Source organism: Chelonia mydas, chromosome 14, assembly GCF_015237465.2.
Source record: "Chelonia mydas isolate rCheMyd1 chromosome 14, rCheMyd1.pri.v2, whole genome shotgun sequence".
In the NCBI taxonomy this organism is placed as follows: domain Eukaryota; kingdom Metazoa; phylum Chordata; order Testudines; family Cheloniidae; genus Chelonia; species Chelonia mydas.
Genome location: NC_051254.2, coordinates 38,382,799 through 38,400,442, shown reverse-complemented (window position 1 = coordinate 38,400,442; position 17,644 = coordinate 38,382,799). Strand labels below are relative to the sequence as shown.

Below are 17,644 nucleotides of genomic sequence, written 5' to 3'. Positions count from 1 at the left end.
CCATTATTTTTGAAAACTGATAGCAAACGGGGGAAGTCCCAGACGACTGGAAAAAGGCTAATGTAGTGCCAATACTTAAAAAAGGGAAGAAGGAGGATCCTGGGAACTACAGGCCAGTCAGCCTCACCTCAGTCCCCAGAAAAATCATGGAGCAGGTCCTCAAGGAATCAATCCTGAAGCACTTAGACGAGAGGAAAGTGATCAGGAACAGTCAGCATGGATTCACCAAGGGAAGGTCCTGCCTGACTAATCTAATCGCCTTCTATGATGAGATTACTGGTTCTGTGGATGAAGGGAAAGCAGTGGATGTATTGTTTCTTGACTTTAGCAAAGCTTTTGACACGGTCTCCCACAGTATTCTTGTCAGCAAGTTAAAGAAGTATGGGCTACATGAATGCACTATAAGGTGGGTAGAAAGTTGGCTAGATTGTCGGGCTCAACGGGTAGTGATCAATGGCTCCATGTCTAGTTGGCAGCCGGTATCAAGTGGAGTGCCCCAAGGGTCGGTCCTGGGGCCGGTTTTGTTCAATATCTTCATAAATGATCTGGAGGATGGTGTGGATTGCACTCTCACCAAATTTGCAGATGATACTAAACTAGGAGGAGTGGTAGATACGGTGGCAGGTAGGGGTAGGATACAGAGGGACCTAGACAAATTGGAGGATTGGGCCAAAAGAAATCTCATGAGGTTCAACAAGGACAAGTGCAGAGTCCTGCACTTAGGACGGAAGAATGCAATGCACCGCTACAGACTAGGGACCGAATGGCTAGGCAGCAGTTCTGCGGAAAAGGACCTAGGGGTGACAATGGACGAGAAGCTGGATATGAGTCAGCAGTGTGCCCTTGTTGCCAAGAAGGCCAATGGCATTTTGGGATGTATAAGTCGGGGCATAGCCAGCAGATCGAGGGACGTGATCGTTCCCCTCTATTCGACATTGGTGAGGCCTCATCTGGAGTACTGCGCCCAGTTTTGGGCCCCACACTACAAGAAGGAGAGGCTGAGGGAACTGGGATTTAGTCTGCAGAAGAGAAGAATGAGGGGAGATTTGATAGCTGCTTTCAACTACCTGAAAGGTGGTTCCAAAGAGGATGGTTCTAGACTATTCTCAGTGGTAGAAGATGACAGGACAAGGAGTAATGGTCTCAAGTTGCAGTGGGGGAGGTTTAGGTTGGATATTAGGAAAAACTTTTTCACTAGGAGGGTGGTGAAACACTGGAATGCGTTACCTAGGGAGGTGGTAGAATCTCCTTCCTTAGAAGTTTTTAAGGTAAGGCTTGACAAAGCCCTGGCTGGAATGATTTAATTGGGGATTGGTCCTGTTTGAGCAGGGGGTTGGACTAGATGACCTCCTGAGGTCCCTTCCAACCCTGATATTCTATGATTCTATGCTTCTATGATTCTAATGCTCCTATCCTTCCTGTGAAAAAGCCAAAACCGGGCCCAGATGGGCGCCCAGGTTATCGGTTCGTTCAAGATCTGCATGCGATAAATAGTTATGTTATAACTCCCCACCAAGTGGTCCCTGATCCGAGTACTGTCCTGACACTGATTCCCCAGTCGGCCAGTGGTGTCCTATTGCAGTACCTAGGGGATTGCCCACGCCCCATAGTTTCCTATTCCGTACAATAGGACCCGGTCATTCGGGGATTGGTCTCCTGTGTGCGGTCCATTGCCGCTGCAGCCCTTATGGTGGAACGGTCACGCCCTATTGTTCTGGGCCACCCTTTGACTGTCTGGGTCCCCCACGAAGTTGAGGTTCTCTTAAAACAGCATACAACGCAAGCGCTGTCTCCGCAGTGGGCCCACCAATACGAGCGGATTCTGCTGGATTCAACTATTGGGGTCTCCAGACTCCATCAGGACTGCTTGTTTTCTTGTTACTTGGACTTATATTTGTTGTCCTGTTTTGTGCATGGTACACGGGAGGATGCAAATACTGGTATGGGTGGCCTGTGGAATCCCCTCTCTCTTCTCGAGTTCGGTACACGGATGGGAAGGCAACAGCTTCCTGGATTTAACCCATGCTGTACCACAGGGGGTTAACCGAATGCGGTGTTGGGTCTGTATTCATACCCCCACGTACATAGGTCAGGGAATCCCGTTGGTAAGGGAGCCTATCCCTCTCAACCGAACCCTCCTGGCCGGATTATGGACAGACACTCCATTTAACTGGAACGTTACAATCCAAACTTGGTCTATTGATATGGTGGCCCAGGGTAGTTAAGCTTTATGTGTGTCACGAGGTAAGAATTTCGAAAATACAGTTTTTGTGGGTAGCTTTGTAGGGTCCAGTGATACCACCCGCATTAGCTCTGGTGCGGCAAGTCCCCCCAAGTATTCCAGGGCGCCGTGGCCGGTCCCTGAGGGATCAGGCTGGTTCTGGTTGTGCAAGCACACGGCTTATAAGGTCCCCCCGGCAGGTTGGTGTGGTACATGCACCTTAATACCCGCTGTTACAGTACACCAGACCCTGGCCCAGGGGGAAATTCGGAACCTGGTATGGAGGAACCGAGGAAATGTCCCATTAAATCCTCTCTCTGAACGGCCTACAGGCTTTCACTCCTTTGTTCGTTGGTTTTTGCCCTGGGTGGGGGTGAGTGAATTGGAAAAGGCTACAGTTAATATTTCTGCAGCCTTAGAATTAATGGCAAATGCCACTGCAGACGCCTTGTCTACCCTTCAAATGGAGGTGACTCAGTTATCTCAGACCACACTGCAGAACCCCTTAGCCTTAGACTATCTTCTTGCAAACCAGGGGGCGTTTGTACTCTTGTTAACTCAAGCTGTTGTGTCTTTGTGAATCAACACCGCAGATTAGAAGTCGATATCCACACCCTTATGCAGCAGGCCACCTCACTTCACCGTGTCACCCTTGATGACACCAGTACCGGATTCCATGAGGCCTGGAGCTGGCTCACCTCCTGGCTGCCAGACTTGGGGGCTTGGGGAAGGCGTATTTTGTACCTCATTCTTATGGCTGTTTCTCTTTTTGTATTACTTTTTGTATGCCTACAATGCTGTAGTATGTGCTGCCGGCAAATTTTAATCTTGCATCGAGGTTATTTTGCCTCGATATAGTTTACTGACGTACATAAGAAAAGGAAGGACTGTCAGGGGAAATCAACCGAGTTAGCATATGTGACTCCATTTTGGGTTTCCTCTCGGCCATTAACTAGAAGCGAGCACATCACGTACCAAGGGAGGAGGATCCTTCAGAGTGGACAGCCGGACAGTTTCAAGAGAAGGGAAACAAAGGAGACAGGAACCAGCCGAGGTGCCTGAAATAGCTGCTAATTCAGCTTTTCTGCAGGGGGAAGGTGGCTGCAGGGGATTGGTGATAGATAAGGAGAAGGCCTGTTTATTGGGTTAGGTGCCCGCTCTCCCCACGCCCCGCCCCAGGCACACAGGCAGGATGTTTTGCCAACAGTATATAATCTTTGTGTAACCTGTAATCGGGGTCCCGCTCTGCAGTCTGTCTTTATTTGGTTGCCTCAGCTTAGGAACGAGCTGTACGTGTCCTAACTGGAATAATTCGTAACAGTTGCTGTGAAATATGAAGGGAAGCTGTCGGGATTCCTGTCCCCGTCCCCGGCTCAGAGCTCTGCTTCCCATCTCAGCCTGTGGCTGGCAGGCGTGTGGGAAATGAGAAGACCCTCCCCTTCTCCGTGTGCTGGGGGGACAAAGAGCTCTCACCCTCTCCCAGCCCCTGGAGCCTCCTGGCTGCTCTGAGCAGGTGCCTGTGGGATTCTGCTACTCTGGCCCTTAACTCTTTTCTTTCTTTGCCATGATTAGTGGGATTGTGGCAGGGGCAGCAGGTGCTGAGTGGGGGACTCTTGTTTCAGATGCCGGTGACCTTCGAGGAGGTGGCTGTGTATTTCACCCAGGGGCAGGGGGCTCTGCTGGACCCCGCTCAGCATCTGATGTGTTCTGACCAGTGTTCCCTCAGTTTTTACGTCCAAGTGCGGAATGAATTTGGTTCTACGCACCAGTATGTGACACATCATCTCCATATTGGCGCACAGAACAAAATTCATGGGGTGGGGGTGGGGCCGAGGGATTCGGAGTGTGGGAACTGGCTCAGGACTGGGACAGGGATGAGGTGCGGGGGGTGAGGGCTCTGGATTCAGGTGAGGGCTCTGGGGTGGGGCTGGGGATGTGGAGGTTGACGTGTGAGAGGGGGTTCAGGGCTGGGACAGAGGGATGGGGTGCGGAGGGGTGAGTGCTCTGGCTAGGCATGTGGGGGCTGGGACTGGGGATGAGGGGTTTGAGGTTCAGACTGCAGTGGAGAGAGGACTCCCCCAGCCCTCTCTCACCAGAGCAGTTTGGGGCCAGGTCAGAGGCAACTCTCCCCAGCCACGGTGGCTCCTGTGGTCCTGGGCCGGGCTGAGGGAGGGGTTCCTCTCCCCAGCAGCTCCAGTGGACCTGGGCCAAGCCTGGGGAGGGGCTCCTCTCCCTGCCTGCCTCCACGGCCCTCCATAGCCTGCAGTGCAGCTGCGTAGCCTGCCGGGAACACAGTTTCTGACGCCCGACCTTCCGTTAGCAGAGTGATTGCTAGTCCCTGAGTTCCCCCTTCGGGGCCAGGTTGTCTTATTCCCAGATAGTCTCGCATTGCTCCAGGCCGTGCTGAAAAGCATTTAGTGTTTGTACATTTTATCCCTTATGGGCCAGAATTAACTAGATGCTAAAAAGGTGGGAGAAGGGACAGTAAAATGTGGTGTTTTCGCTTCTGTGCTATTTCAGGGCAATGGGGCGAGTGCGAGAGATTCCCTCCTCCCCTCTCACTGTCACGCTCCTCTCTCCACACAGCAGCCTCTGTCCCAGCCATGGAAAGTTTAACCTGCCTCCGTTGTATCCCTCCATCTCCCACGGTGTCACGTACCACCCTGTCCCCGGCTCTCCATGCTTAGGAGTCACAGCTTTGATGTCTATGATCTTAGTCAGACTTCGGAGGGCTGGAGAAGGAAGTGTCACAGACCTGGAGTTGGCAGGGAAATCTCAATGAACTTCAAAGCACAGTTGGACCTTCAGATCTAATAGTCCTGTTTCCATCTATTGGTAAAATTGCTTCCCGGCTTTTTCTAGGTTTGGTCCAGATCATTTTTAGATGGGAAGGTTGTTTTCTCTTTTGTTCTCTTTCTTTTATGATGATGCTAAAACTTTTGTAACTAATACAGCCGAATAATGAGGTGAGAAGCGAAGCCGGTTTAGCCACTTGAGAAGAAAATGGGTAAATTTCTTCCCCTGATTTTGAGTCTTAAAGGATTCTCTGAGATTTGCATCAACAGGAAGAAAGGAGTAAACAAAGAAACTTACAATTCATCTGTAGTACAGTGTGTAGGTCACTTATGCCACGGAGTTCCCTGACCCCAGGACCCAGCAAAGACTTTTCAAGTATAAAGGATCCGAGTACAAGAAGCGGGGAAAGGGGTTCTGGCCCCATGTCTACTCAGGGCAGCAAGATCCCTTGAAAGACAACAGGAGCATCACTGAGCTGGGGGAGTGGTCCTAGCTGGAAGGCTTTCCAATGAGCTTAGACTGCTGAAAGCTTTTGGGTGAGAGAAATCCTTTTGCTTGTAAGGGTACGTCAACAGTCCAAACTTAAGTTGACCTGTATTAGGTTGACCTATAACCACTCCAATAATGAGTGCAGTAGATGATGTCCACACTGTCCTCCTTGGGTCGGTGGGGCGCGTCCTCACCAGGAGCACTTCCACCGACCTAGGAGGGGCAATGTGGGGAGCTGAGAGCCCGCTCTGTCAACTCCAGCAGCAGCTCTCTCCCAGGAACGTGGCTGCCCTACAAGCTCTGTGTGAATTGCTCCCCATCTAGGCCCCATTCCCTGCTGGGCCGCCCCCCTCCACTGCCTCTTCCCCATAAAGAGTGAGGGAGGCCACCTGGAGCTTCTCCCTCCCCCGCCCCTCCCCGCACCATTCCCCTCCCAGTTTGACACCAGACCATAGATAACTACTCTGAGAGCAGTCTTTAGTTGTGCACCCACTTTACAGTAATTTCATCTCCACCAGTGAATTCTTCCCTGCTGGGCAGAACTGAGTCTAACCCACGTGCCCCCTGGTTCCTTCCTCCACCATCGGAAAGCAGAACTTGTCCCTGACGCGTTCCCAGCACAGTGGGTTCTGTTAGGGTGGCCACGTGCCCGGTTTTCAACCATGAAGTCCAGTGGAAAAGAGGACCTGACAGTGTCCGATCACATCTACTGACCGGACAGCCAAAGTCGAGTTACTGCGGGTGGGGAGGCACTGGGTCATCACTCGCACCAGACCCGACTCAGCCGGGGCTGCCTCCTACCTGCACTGGGCAGCTGCAGCTCCCAGCCCCGGCTCCACAGACAAGCCCTTCCTGACCTAGGCAGGGAAGGGGGAAAGAGAAGTGGAGGGCGGGTAGACCTTGGAGGAAGAGGTGGAGTCAGAGCAGGGCCTTGGAGGGAAGAGATGGGGCAGGGATGGGACCTTGGGGGGAAGAGGCGGGGCAGGGGAGGTTGCAGCACTCCGACTTGAGTGTCCATTTTAAAAATATTACCAAATTGGCAACCCGAGTCGCTAGCTGAGAGGTTGAGAAAATTTTTAGCAAACATAGAAATACCCTTTTTCACAGCAGCGGATTTACTAACTGCCAGTAAAGAAACTATGATTTTCATGTTTATAGGAGTAAGGGGATTGTTGGCCCCTTACTGAAACTTAATGGGTTGGCCATGAGATAGGCCTTCTCCTAACACCAAAAGAAAGGGGAAGGGCCAATGAGAAATGAAGACCCTGAGACTGACGGGGGCGGGGGGGGGGCAATGCTGTAGGTCAGCCTGATTGACAGGGCAGGCAGGCCAATGACGGAGTCAGCAACTGGGGTCCTCTCCTTCCTGTCAGCTGGAGCTGGCTGGGCTAGAGCAGAACAGGAGGGGCTAAGGAGAGAGGAGGGCTGGGCTGGGCTGGAGGCAGAGGGAAACTGGAGCAGCCGGGAGCCGGGAGCGAAGGGGACCCTGGGCAAAGGGCCCAGGGCAAGGAGAGGCCCTCAGCCAAGAGGCCTTGCAGGCCAGACTGGGTGGGGGATCATAACCCTGACAGGAAGCAGCTGACGCTAGGAAGAAGGGTCCTTCTACCTAGAGCCTGAGGCCAACACCAGAGTTAGTGTCCAACCCTGGGCATGCCTGCAGCACAGGCCGGGCCTGGGCAGGAGGCCTGGGAGGTGGGAGGGACAGACTGTGAAGTGCCCTGGCATTCCAGAGAGGGTTGTTTGGGGTTCCCCCGCACAGAGCAGGATGTCATGTTTTCCTTTCATCTTGTCCACTTTTCTCTTTATTTTTATATTACTTGCTGTTTAATAAATTGTATTTGTTCTTAACTCTGTGCAATGATGAAGGAAGCATCCAGAGTGGAGAGAACACCCCGCAATGGGGACAGCTGTCCTGAGTGATCACAAGATTGGGGGTCGAGCGCCTCAGGAGCCCTGGGCCCAGCCTTGGGGTTACGGGTCCAGAGTGGAAGCGGGCAGGGGTCCTGGAGGTTATGCAGGCCTCTGGGTAAAGGACTCAGCTCCTTTTGCTAGCCAGTTCCTCTGGTGCTCCGTAGAAGCCAGAAAAGTTCCCCACGCTAGGAGTGTTCCCCCGTCTTACCTCTGTGCATATTGATTGGTTTCTAGTAAAGTTAATTGGGATTATAGGGGCAAGTGTCAGAGCGGGCACCAGTGAGAGCTGCTGGCCACACTCTGAGGCCACCAAATTTGGTCGTGAGAACCCCTGGGCAAGATGCTCATGATGGTCCCTTGTGACCTTGGAGCCTGTGAGTGTAACAGGAGCCGGGCACAGGGATGCTGATCCTTAGTCGGGTTGATCGCTAGGACCCAGGAGCGGCTGGGGGGCGGCTCTGGGGGGAGCGATCGCGGGGCTCAGGCCCGGCCCAGGAAGTGACTCGCAGCCGCTGCGGGGACTCCGGCTCCCAGGCTCCCGGCGAGATCCCCGAGCCCCGGCGGCTGGTGCTGGGAGCCCGGAGCCCGGGCTGCAGCCGGGAGAGGGGAAGCTCCAGCCGGGCCCTGCCCGCTGCTCCCCGGGAGCCTCTCCCAGCGCAGAGCCCCCAGCCCGGCCAGGGCCCCTTCCCGGCCCGGCCCCTGCCCCGGGGGGGCCCCGCTCGGAGGGAAGGTAAGAGAGACCCTCCCATCCCCCCCTTGCAGCGGGCCCCCCCCCCCCCCCGTCACATCTGGGCTGCAGGGGGAGGAGGATAAAGAGGGGCCGGAGGCGGGTGCAGGGGATGCCGGGGGCAGGCTGGGATGGGGGCAGGGGTGCACTGGAGGGAAGATGGGGCAATGGAGGGGGATCGCGGGACTGTGGGGCTGAGGGGAGCGAGGTCGGGAATGGGGGAAGACGTGAGTGGGGGGCACAGCGAGGGAAAGGGGGGATGTGGGGAGGCGGGCGGAGAGAAGCTCTTCTCAGCTTTGGGAGCGATCAGGGGACTAACCCCTCAGAGTGCAGAAGCTACACGGAAAAAAACCCAACCCCCCCTCAACCCCCCGCCCCACGACACACACACCCGGCTCTGAGTGTGTTATTGTCAGACACCCCTGTGGTGGTGGGGTCTGTGTGCCCTGGGTGTTGGGGGCTGCCCAGGGCCCTGGTCTGATTTCCCTGTAGGGTTCAGATCTCAGCCACACCAGAGTCAGACCGGAGTCACTGCTGGCTCAGACAGGGGGGTGCGCGGATGGGCCAATGGGATCAGCCTCTTCCTGCCTGTCCCTGGGGGCTGCCGGGGGAGTCCAGGGCAGCTCAATCTTCAGGTGATGCCACCAGAGGCCTCTAGCTATTGCTAAGGGAGAGGGGTTTACACTGCAATGGGTGGAAATCTCCCAAAGTGGCCCTTTTGATTCTTCCCTTTTTTTAGCATTTGGCTCAGAGATGCTGTTACTGGGAGGGTCTGAAGAGTCTGGGGGGAATCGGGGTGTGACAGGACAGAAGCCCCTTCTGTAACCTCCCTCTCGCCCCGACAGGCTGAGGAATCAGGTCCACGTTTCACTAAAGATCGGCCAGTCTTCCAGGGGACAGAGAAGGGAAATGGCTGTGTTGGAGCCAGCTCAGGTAGGGGAGTCTCAGGGCGCTGCTGGGCGGGGGAGGGAGGAGTCAGGGTTTGATAAACCTACTGATTTACTAAGTAGGCCCATTGGGGCAGGGAAAGGGGGAGGGGACATTCCCCCAGTTCTCAGGCAGGATATAACCACCTCGGCAGGGCTGGGAACATTTTCCAGGTTCCCAGTGCTGGAGCCTGACCCCACTTGCCCGGGGCTGCTGTGAAATACGAAGGGAAGCTGTCGGGATTCCTGTCCCTGTCCCCGGCTCAGAGCTCTGCTTCCTGTCCCAGTCTGTGGCTGGCAGGCGTGTGGGAAATGAGAAGATCCTGGCGTGCTCCGTGTGCTGGGGCGAACAGGGAGCTCTCACCTTCTCCGCCCCCTGAAGCCTCCTGGCTGCTCTGAGCAGGGTGGGGGTGGGATTCTGCTACTCTGGCCCTCCCACCGCTTCACGTTTTTTTTTCCTTTCCCATGAGTAGTGGGATTGTGGCTGGGGCAGCAGGTGCTGAGTGGGGGACTCTTGGTGTTTCAGATGCCGGTGACCTTCGAGGAGGTGGCTGTTTATTTCACCCAGGAGCAGGGGGCTCTGCTGGACCCCGCTCAGAGAGCCCTCTACAGGGATGTCATGCAGGAGAACTACGAGACGGTGACCTCGCTGGGTAAGGGATTCCCGTCCCCATAGTTATTAGAAGCTGTGGGGTCTGCGTGTGTTAATGTGGTCAGGTTCTTCCCTGGTCAGTTCGAGCAGAGGCGAATGGGTTCCATAATGTACAGCTGCCATGTGAGAAATACATGCATTTCGGTGCCCTCTCCACTGGGACACGGGAGTCAAAACCAATGGACAAGCTAAACCATCCCCACCCCTCCAGCTTTCAAAGGGGCATAAATCCGCATTGTCTTGTCCGTGTTGTTTCTTGGCACCACATACAATCCCTGTTCATCTCCCTCCTTGGGATTAGCTCCAGGCATGGGGAGAGCTCTGGACTCTGCAGGTTTAGAAAGAGGCAGGGGCTTAAGTGCAGACCTGTGTGTGAGTCAGCAAGGCCCCCAGAGCGCACAGATCCTGGGAACGCCTAGTGAGGGTGTAGTAATAATTCAACTCACCTCCCCAGACAACGTCCTCTGCGCAAGGGGGCTCAGTGACCCTGTTCCCATCCTCTTGGATTCCCCGTTCCTCCAGCAGAGCACAGGGGCAGGTTCCACTCACGGAATGTCCTTTGTGACAGATCCTCCACCAATGCTCCATGCACCCTGATCCGGACTCATTTCACCTTCTGCACAGGATTTCCCATTCCCAAACCTGAGCTTATCGCCCGGCTGGAACGAGGGGAAGAGCTGTGGGTGTCCGATCTCCAGGATTTGAAGGACAGAAGGCTTGTGAGATGCACCAGCACAGGTGAGGACTGACAGAGAAACCATCTAGGGAATGAAGGAAAAAGTTGAGAATCCCAAAATATGATGTGAGTAACGCCCTCAGTTCTTCTTCATCTCACCGAGAGCAGGGCTATGGTCAGCAGATATTGCTCACGCCATTCCACCCTTCCTGTCTCTCCTTCCTTGTAAGTGTTAGGGTGGGATGTGGAGGCAGAATGCAATTGCTCAGTCTTTGTGTTGGCTTTTCCCTCAGTGCTATTCCTCTTTCTCCCCAGCACAATGACTCCTCTCTGGATTGTGTCTTTCCCAGCAGGTGCTGAGCGAGGGAGTGAGAACAAGGAGGGGAATCATCACGAGGCAGTTCCTGAGGAAGTGGAACCACAGGGGACCTTTTTGGGAAGAGCTGAAGGGAATTTTTCCCATTGCTGGAATCAGGGAGAAGCCTGGGGAAATTGGCACAGGTCAGAGAGGCTTCTGATAAACCAGCCCAGGAAGAAAGTGGATGAATCTATTAATGGTGGGGGAGGAGACGAGAATCCCAGAGAGCAGCAGACAAATCCCAAGGAAGAGACACCCTGGCACTGCCTTGAGTGTGGGAAAGGATTCATTGTGAGATCACAACTTGTTACACATCAGACAGTTCATACGGGAGAGAAACCATTTCAGTGTTTGGACAGTGGGGAAAGCTTCAGTAAGCACACAGATCTTAATAACCATGGGAGAAGGCACACTGTAGACAAGCCCATTCAATGCGTTGAATGCGGGAAATGTTTCAGTTCAAAGTCAGCACTAAATTCACATGAGAAAAGCCACACAGGAGAGAGACCCCAGAAGTGCTTGGACTGTGGGAAAAGTTTCACATGGAGGAGGGCGCTTGTTAGACATCAGAAAATCCATACAGGAGAGAGACCCCACAAGTGCTTGGACTGTGGGAAAAGTTTCACATGGAGGTCGGCGCTTGTTAAACATCAGGTAATCCACACAGGAAAGAGACCCCACAAGTGCTTGGACTGTGGGAAAAGTTTCACATGGAGGACGGCGCTTGTTAGACATCAGAAAATCCATACAGGAGAGAGACCCCACAAGTGCTTGGACTGTGGGAAAAGTTTCATATGCAAGGCAGATCTTGCTCATCATCAGGCAATCCACACAGGAGAGAGACCCCACAAGTGCTTGGACTGTGGGAAAAGATTCATACAAAGGTCATGCCTCGTTCTACATCAGGCAATCCACACAGGAGAGAGACCCCACAAATGCTTAGATTGTGGGAAAAGTTTCAAAAGAAAGTCATACCTTGTTCATCATCAGGCAGTCCACACAGGAGAGAGACCCCACAAGTGCTTGGATTGTGGGAAAAGTTTCATAAGAAAGTCAAACCTTATTCAACATCAGGCAATCCACACAGGAGAGAGAGCCCACAAGTGCTTTGACTGTGGGAAAAGTTTCATGCAGAGGTCACACCTTGTTCAACATCAGGCAATCCACAAAGGAGAGAGACCCCACAAGTGCTTGGACTGTGGGAAAAGTTTCAAGCAGAGGTCATACCTTGTTAATCATCAGGCAATCCACAAAGGAGAGAGACCCCACAAGTGCTTGGACTGTGGGAAAAGTTTCATGCTGAGGTCACACCTTGTTCATCATCAGGCAATCCACAAAGGAGAGAGACCCCACAAGTGCTTGGATTGTGGGAAAAGTTTCATAAGAAAGTCACACCTTGTTCAACATCAGGCAGTCCACACAGGAGAGAGACCCCACAAGTGCTTGGACTGTGGGAAAAGTTTCACATGGAGACCGGCGCTGGTGAAGCATCAGAGAATCCACACAGGAGAGTGACTCTATAAGTGCTTGGACTGTGGGAAAAGTTTCACATGGAGATCAGATCTCGTTCAACATGGAAGAATCTACACAAGAGAGAGACCCCCACAAGAGCTTAGACTGTGGGAAAAGTTTCAGACACAGATCATACCTCATTAAAAATGGGAGAATCCACACAGGATGGACGTGGTCCACTCCCAATGACTGATGAGGAGGGGTCAATACCAACAAAGGGAAAATTGCTTTTGTAGTGAGCCAGCCACTCCCAGTCCCTATTCAGGCCCAAATTGATGGTGTTAAGTGTGCAAATGAATTGTAGCTCTGGAGTTTCTCTCTGAAGTCAGTTTTTGAAGTTTTTTGGTTGAAGGATGGCTACCTTTAAATCTGTTATTGAATGTCCAAGGAGATTGAAATATTCTGCTACTGGCTTTTGTATGTTACCATTCCTGATGTCATATTTGTGTCCATTTATTCTTTGACATAGAGACTGTCCGGTTTGGCCAATGTACGTGGCAGAGGGGCATTGCTGGCCCATGATGGCATACATCACATTGGTAGATGTGCACGTGAATGTGCCCCTGATGGCGTGGCTGATATGGTTGGGTCCTATGATGGTGTCGCTAGAGTAGATCTGGGGACAGATTTGGCAATGGGATTTGTTGCAGGGATTGGTTCCTGGGTTAGTGTTTCTGTGGTGTGGTGCTGGTGAGTATTTGCTTCAGATTGGGAGCTCTCTGTAAGCGAGGACTGTCCTGCCTCCCATGGTCTGTGAGAACGAGGAATCGTTTTCCAGGATAGGTTGTAGATCGTTGATGATGTGCTGGAGAGGTTTTAGCTGGGGACTGTACATGATGGCCAGTGGTGTTCGGTTATTTCCCTTGTTGGGCCTGTCCTGTAGAAGGTGACTTCTGGGTCTCCATCTTGCTTTGTCAGTCTGTTTCCTCACTTCCCCAGGTGAGTATTGTAGTTTTAAGAATGCTTGATAAAGATCTTGTAGATGTTTGTCTCTGCCTGAGGGATTGGAGCAAATGCGGTTGTATCTTGGGGCATGGCTGTAGACAATGGATCGTGTGATGTGTCCTGGATGGAAGCTGGAGGCATGTAGGTAAGTATAGAGGTCAGTAGGTTTCCAGTATAGGGTGGTATTTATGTGACCATCACTTATTTGCACTATAGTGTCCAGGATCTCTTGTGTGGACTGGTCCAGGCTGAGGTCGATGCTGGGGTGGAAATTGTTGAAATCCAGGTGGCATTCTTCAAGGGCCTCCTTCCCATGGGACTATATGATGAAGATGTCATCAATGTAGCGCAAATAGAGGAGGGGGCGCTAGGGGACGAGAGCTGAGGAAGCCTTGTTCTAAGTCAGCCATAAAGATGTTGGCATGCTGTGGGGCCATGCGGGTACCCATAGCAGTCCCGCTGACTTGAAAGTATAAATTGTCCCCAGATCTGAAATGGTTGAGGGTGAGGACAAAGTCACAAAGCTCAGTCACCAGGTGTGCCGTGGCCTCATCAGGGATAATGTTCCTGACAGCTTGTAGCCCATCCTCATGTGGAATATTGGTGTAAAGAGCTTCTACATCCGTGGTGGCCAGGATTGTGTTTTCAGGAAGATCACCAATACGTTGTAGTTTCCTCAGGAAGTCGGTGGTGTCTCGAAGATAGCTGGGAGTGCTGGTAGCATAGGGTGTGAGGAGAGAGTCCAGATCGCCAGATAATCCTGCTGTAAGAGTGCTGATGCCTGAGATGATGGGGCGTCCAGGATTTCCAGGTTTATGGATCTTGGGTAGCAGATAGAATACGCCTGGTCGGGGCTCTAGGGGTGTGTCTGTGTAGATTTGTTCCCGTAATATATCAGGGAGTTTTGTGAGCAGTTGGTATAGTTTCTTTTGTTACTCCTCAGTGGGATCGGAGGACAGTGGCCTTTAGAATGTGGTAGAATCCTAGAATCCTAGAATATGAGGGTTGGAAGGGACCTCAGGAAGTCATCTAGTCCAACTCCCTGCTCAAAGCAGGACCGATCCCCAATTAAATCGTCCCAGCCAGGGCTTTATCAAGCCTGACCTTAAAAACTTCTAAGGAAGGAGATTCCACCACCTTCCTAGGTAACGCATTCCAGTGTTTCACCACCCTCCTAGTGAAAAAGTTTTTCCTAATATCCAACCTAAACCTCCCCCACTGCAACTTGAGACCATTACTCCTGGTCCTGTCATCCGCTACCATTGAGAATAGTCTAGATCCATCCTCTTTGGAACCACCGTTCAGGTAGTTGAAAGCAGCTATCAGATCTCCCCTCATTCTTCTCTTCTGTAGACTAAATAATCCCAGATCCCTCAGCCTCTCCTCGTAAGTCATACGTTCCAGTCCCCTAATCATTTTTGTTGCCCTCCGCTGGACTCTCTGCAATATTTCCACATCCTTCTTGTAGTGTGGGGCCCAAAACTGGACACAGTACTCCAGAAGAGGCCTCACCAATGTCGAATAGAGGGGAACAATCACTTCCCTCGATCTGCTGGCAATGCCCCTAGTTATACGTCCCAAAATGCCATTGGCCTTCTTGGCTACAAGGGCACACTGTTGACTGATATCCAGCTTCTCGTCCACTGTAACCCCTAGGTCCTTTTCTGCAGAACTGCTGCCTAGCCATTCGGTCCCTAGTCTGTAGCGGTGCATTGCATTCTTCCGTCCAAAGTGCAGGACTCTGCACTTGTCCTTGCTGAACCTCATCAGATTTCTTTTGGCCCAATCCTCCAATTTGTCTAGGTCCCTCTGTATCCTATCGCTACCCTCCAGCATATCTACCACTCCTCCCAGTTTAGTATCGTCTGCAAACTTGCTGAGGGTGCAATCCACACCATCCTCCAGATCATTAATAAAGATATTGAACAAAACCGGCCCGAGGACCGACCCTTGGGGCACTCCGCTTGATAGTGGCTGCCAACTAGACATGGAGCCATTGATCACTACCCGTTGAGCCCGACAATCTAGCCAATTTTCTACCCACCTTATAGTGCATTCGTCCAGCCCAAACTTCTTGAACTTGCTGACAAGAATACTGTGGGAGACAGTGTCAAAAGCTTTGCTAAAGCCAAGGAACACCACGTCCACTGCTTTCCCTTCATCCACAGAACCAGTTATCTCGTCATAGGAAAGTTGTAGGAAAGGTGCGTGGCAGCCTCCTGTTCATAATTGTTAGGGGAAATTAACCTAGTTAGCATATGTGACTTCATTTTGGGTTTCCTCTCGGCCATTAACTAGAAGCGAGCACATCACGTACCAAGGAAGGAAGGAAAGATCCTGCAGGGTGGACAGCTGGACAGTTTCAAGAGAAGGGAAACAAAGGAGACAGGAACCAGTCGACATGCCTGAAATAGCTGCTAATTCAGCTTTTTTGCAGGGGGAAGGTGGCTGCAGGGGATTGGTGATAGATAAGGAGAAGGCCTGTTTATTAGGTTAGGCCCCCCGAGGCACACAGGGAGGATGTTTTGCCAACAGTATATAATCTTTGTGTAACCTGTAATCGGGGTCCCGCTCTGCTTAACGGAGCGGTGCCACGCTCGAGCGTAATAAACCTACAAACTTTAAGACACTCTGCAGTCTGTCTTTATTTGGTTGCCTCAGCCTAGAAACGAACTGTACATGTCCTAACTGGAATAATTCGTAACAGTTTGGGACTCTAGGCTCGCCCTCGTAAGCGAAGCCGCACTCCTTCCCTCGGACAACTCCAGCCGGCATCGGGTGAGTTCACCTTCGAGAACTCGGAGGAACGGGTGTGTGGGCTGTCGTTTAGGCGATAGGCTGGCACCTTAGGTGTTCTTTTGGTAGCCCTAGAACTGGCTCTGGGCAGAGTGTGAGCAGGGGAACCCCTTTGGCTTAGATTCTTGGGAATTGGAAAAGTATTTCTGGCACCCATGGGTTAGGTGAAAGGAGAGCTGTAATTTTGTATAAAGTCGAGTGGCCAGCGCTGACTATTCAGACGCCCTTTGGATGGCCACCCGACGGAACTTTTGCACAGGATGAATTAACCTGCCTTAGACAACAGCTGGAGGACAAGCATCCAGCTCAAATGGATTACTGGTATGTATGGGATAATTGGGCATCCACCCAAGATAAGGGCGCCCCTCGACTTTGGGCTCTGGTACCAGATCTAAGGTTTGCATGCTGCTTGCAGGTTCCGCTCCGCCCTATGCTGCTTTCCCTCCTCCGTCTCTTCCCGCTACTCCTCCTCCTGTTGCCCCTCTATACCCGTCTCTAACCCTACCCCCTGTTGCGCTTCAAGCGCCCGATACAACAACCCGTTGCGACGAGCAATGACCGTGTCACTATGGTCACGGTCCACCGCCCTTTTGGGTCACCTGGCAGTCACAGATGCCGAGGTTGCGCGACGATCCGGAAAGAGTCCTACAGACTATCCGTTCAGTCTTTACGGCCTTTAACCCTAACTGGGCAGACGTCCAAGCTATTTTGAAACCCTATTTACCCCTGACGAGAAGTATTCTATTCTAGACGCCAATCGGCGTTGGGCGGGGGACGCTGAGAATCGCACCCCTTGGCCCGAAGCCGATCCAGGTTGGGATCCTAACGACCTCAATGGCCGGGCCAGCCTCTCAGCTGCCCGGGAAGGGCTCCTGGAGAGCATCCGTAGGGCGGGTAGTAAGACGGCAAATTGGTCAAAAATTAGAGAGTGCCAGCAAGACCTAAACGAGCATCCGTCTGCATGTTTGGCCCCCTTGTTTAAGCAGGTTAGAATGTATGGGGGAGGGGTGGAGCCAGAAGCCGAGGTTAGCCACGTGATGATGGTCTCTTACTTTGTCGATCAAGCGGCGCCAGACATAAAGAAGTATTTAACTAAACGTGTTCCCGATTGGCCAGGGAAAGCCCTAAGCGAAGTAGTTCGCCTGGCCACTTTTGTGTTTAATGGTAGGGACGAGGAGAAAGCTACGGAAAAACGTAAGCAAAAGAAGGAGGAAGGAAGTATGTTGGCAGCCGCATTGCAGGTTCCCTTGGGGAATCAGCACTGGCAGGGACACGGGAATACAAGGGGGAGGGGACGCGGATGTGGGACAGGACGGGGAGGAGGCTGTGGTGGGACAAGGAACGGGAACTGTAATTATTGTAAGCAACCGGGGCACTGGAAGAGGGAATACCCCCTGCTTCCACCAGGGGCTCCTTGTCAAGATCAGCCGGCGACCGGTTCCTCCTTTCCCCCTAACGCTCCCCAGGACTTCGCTAATCCCCAGTGACTAGAGGCAGAGATTTTGGGAGCCGTGGGAGAGTTGGAATGGGATCTTGGATTGCAGTCGCAAATTTACTTGAAAATTGGGGAACGGTTTGTACCCTTTTTGGTGGATACCGGAGCCACCCTTTCCACTTTAACTTTTGTTGCGGGCT

At 52.5% G+C, this 17,644-nt stretch overlaps 2 protein-coding genes and 1 long non-coding RNA gene across 8 annotated transcripts in view; 2 read left to right on the top strand and 1 right to left on the bottom strand.

Moving 5' to 3' along the window:
• The window catches only part of LOC114022341 (zinc finger protein OZF), a 793,526-nt gene that overhangs the window by 616,472 nt on the left and 159,410 nt on the right, over positions 1–17,644 (bottom strand). The gene's annotated exons all lie outside the window — the stretch shown is intronic.
• On the top strand, positions 1,289–15,838 carry LOC119567594. Its single transcript, XR_005227632.2, has 2 exons — positions 1,289–3,366; positions 15,706–15,838. It is a non-coding gene; the product is annotated as an uncharacterized LOC119567594 (long non-coding RNA).
• Positions 7,924–13,478, top strand: LOC119567582 (zinc finger protein 189-like). The gene is made up of 5 exons (XM_037914119.2): positions 7,924–8,147; positions 8,990–9,077; positions 9,597–9,723; positions 10,347–10,460; positions 10,749–13,478. Exons 2-5 carry the CDS (start codon positions 9,054–9,056, stop codon positions 12,269–12,271), a joined length of 1,788 nt encoding a protein of 595 aa, XP_037770047.2. The 5' UTR covers positions 7,924–8,147; positions 8,990–9,053; the 3' UTR covers positions 12,272–13,478.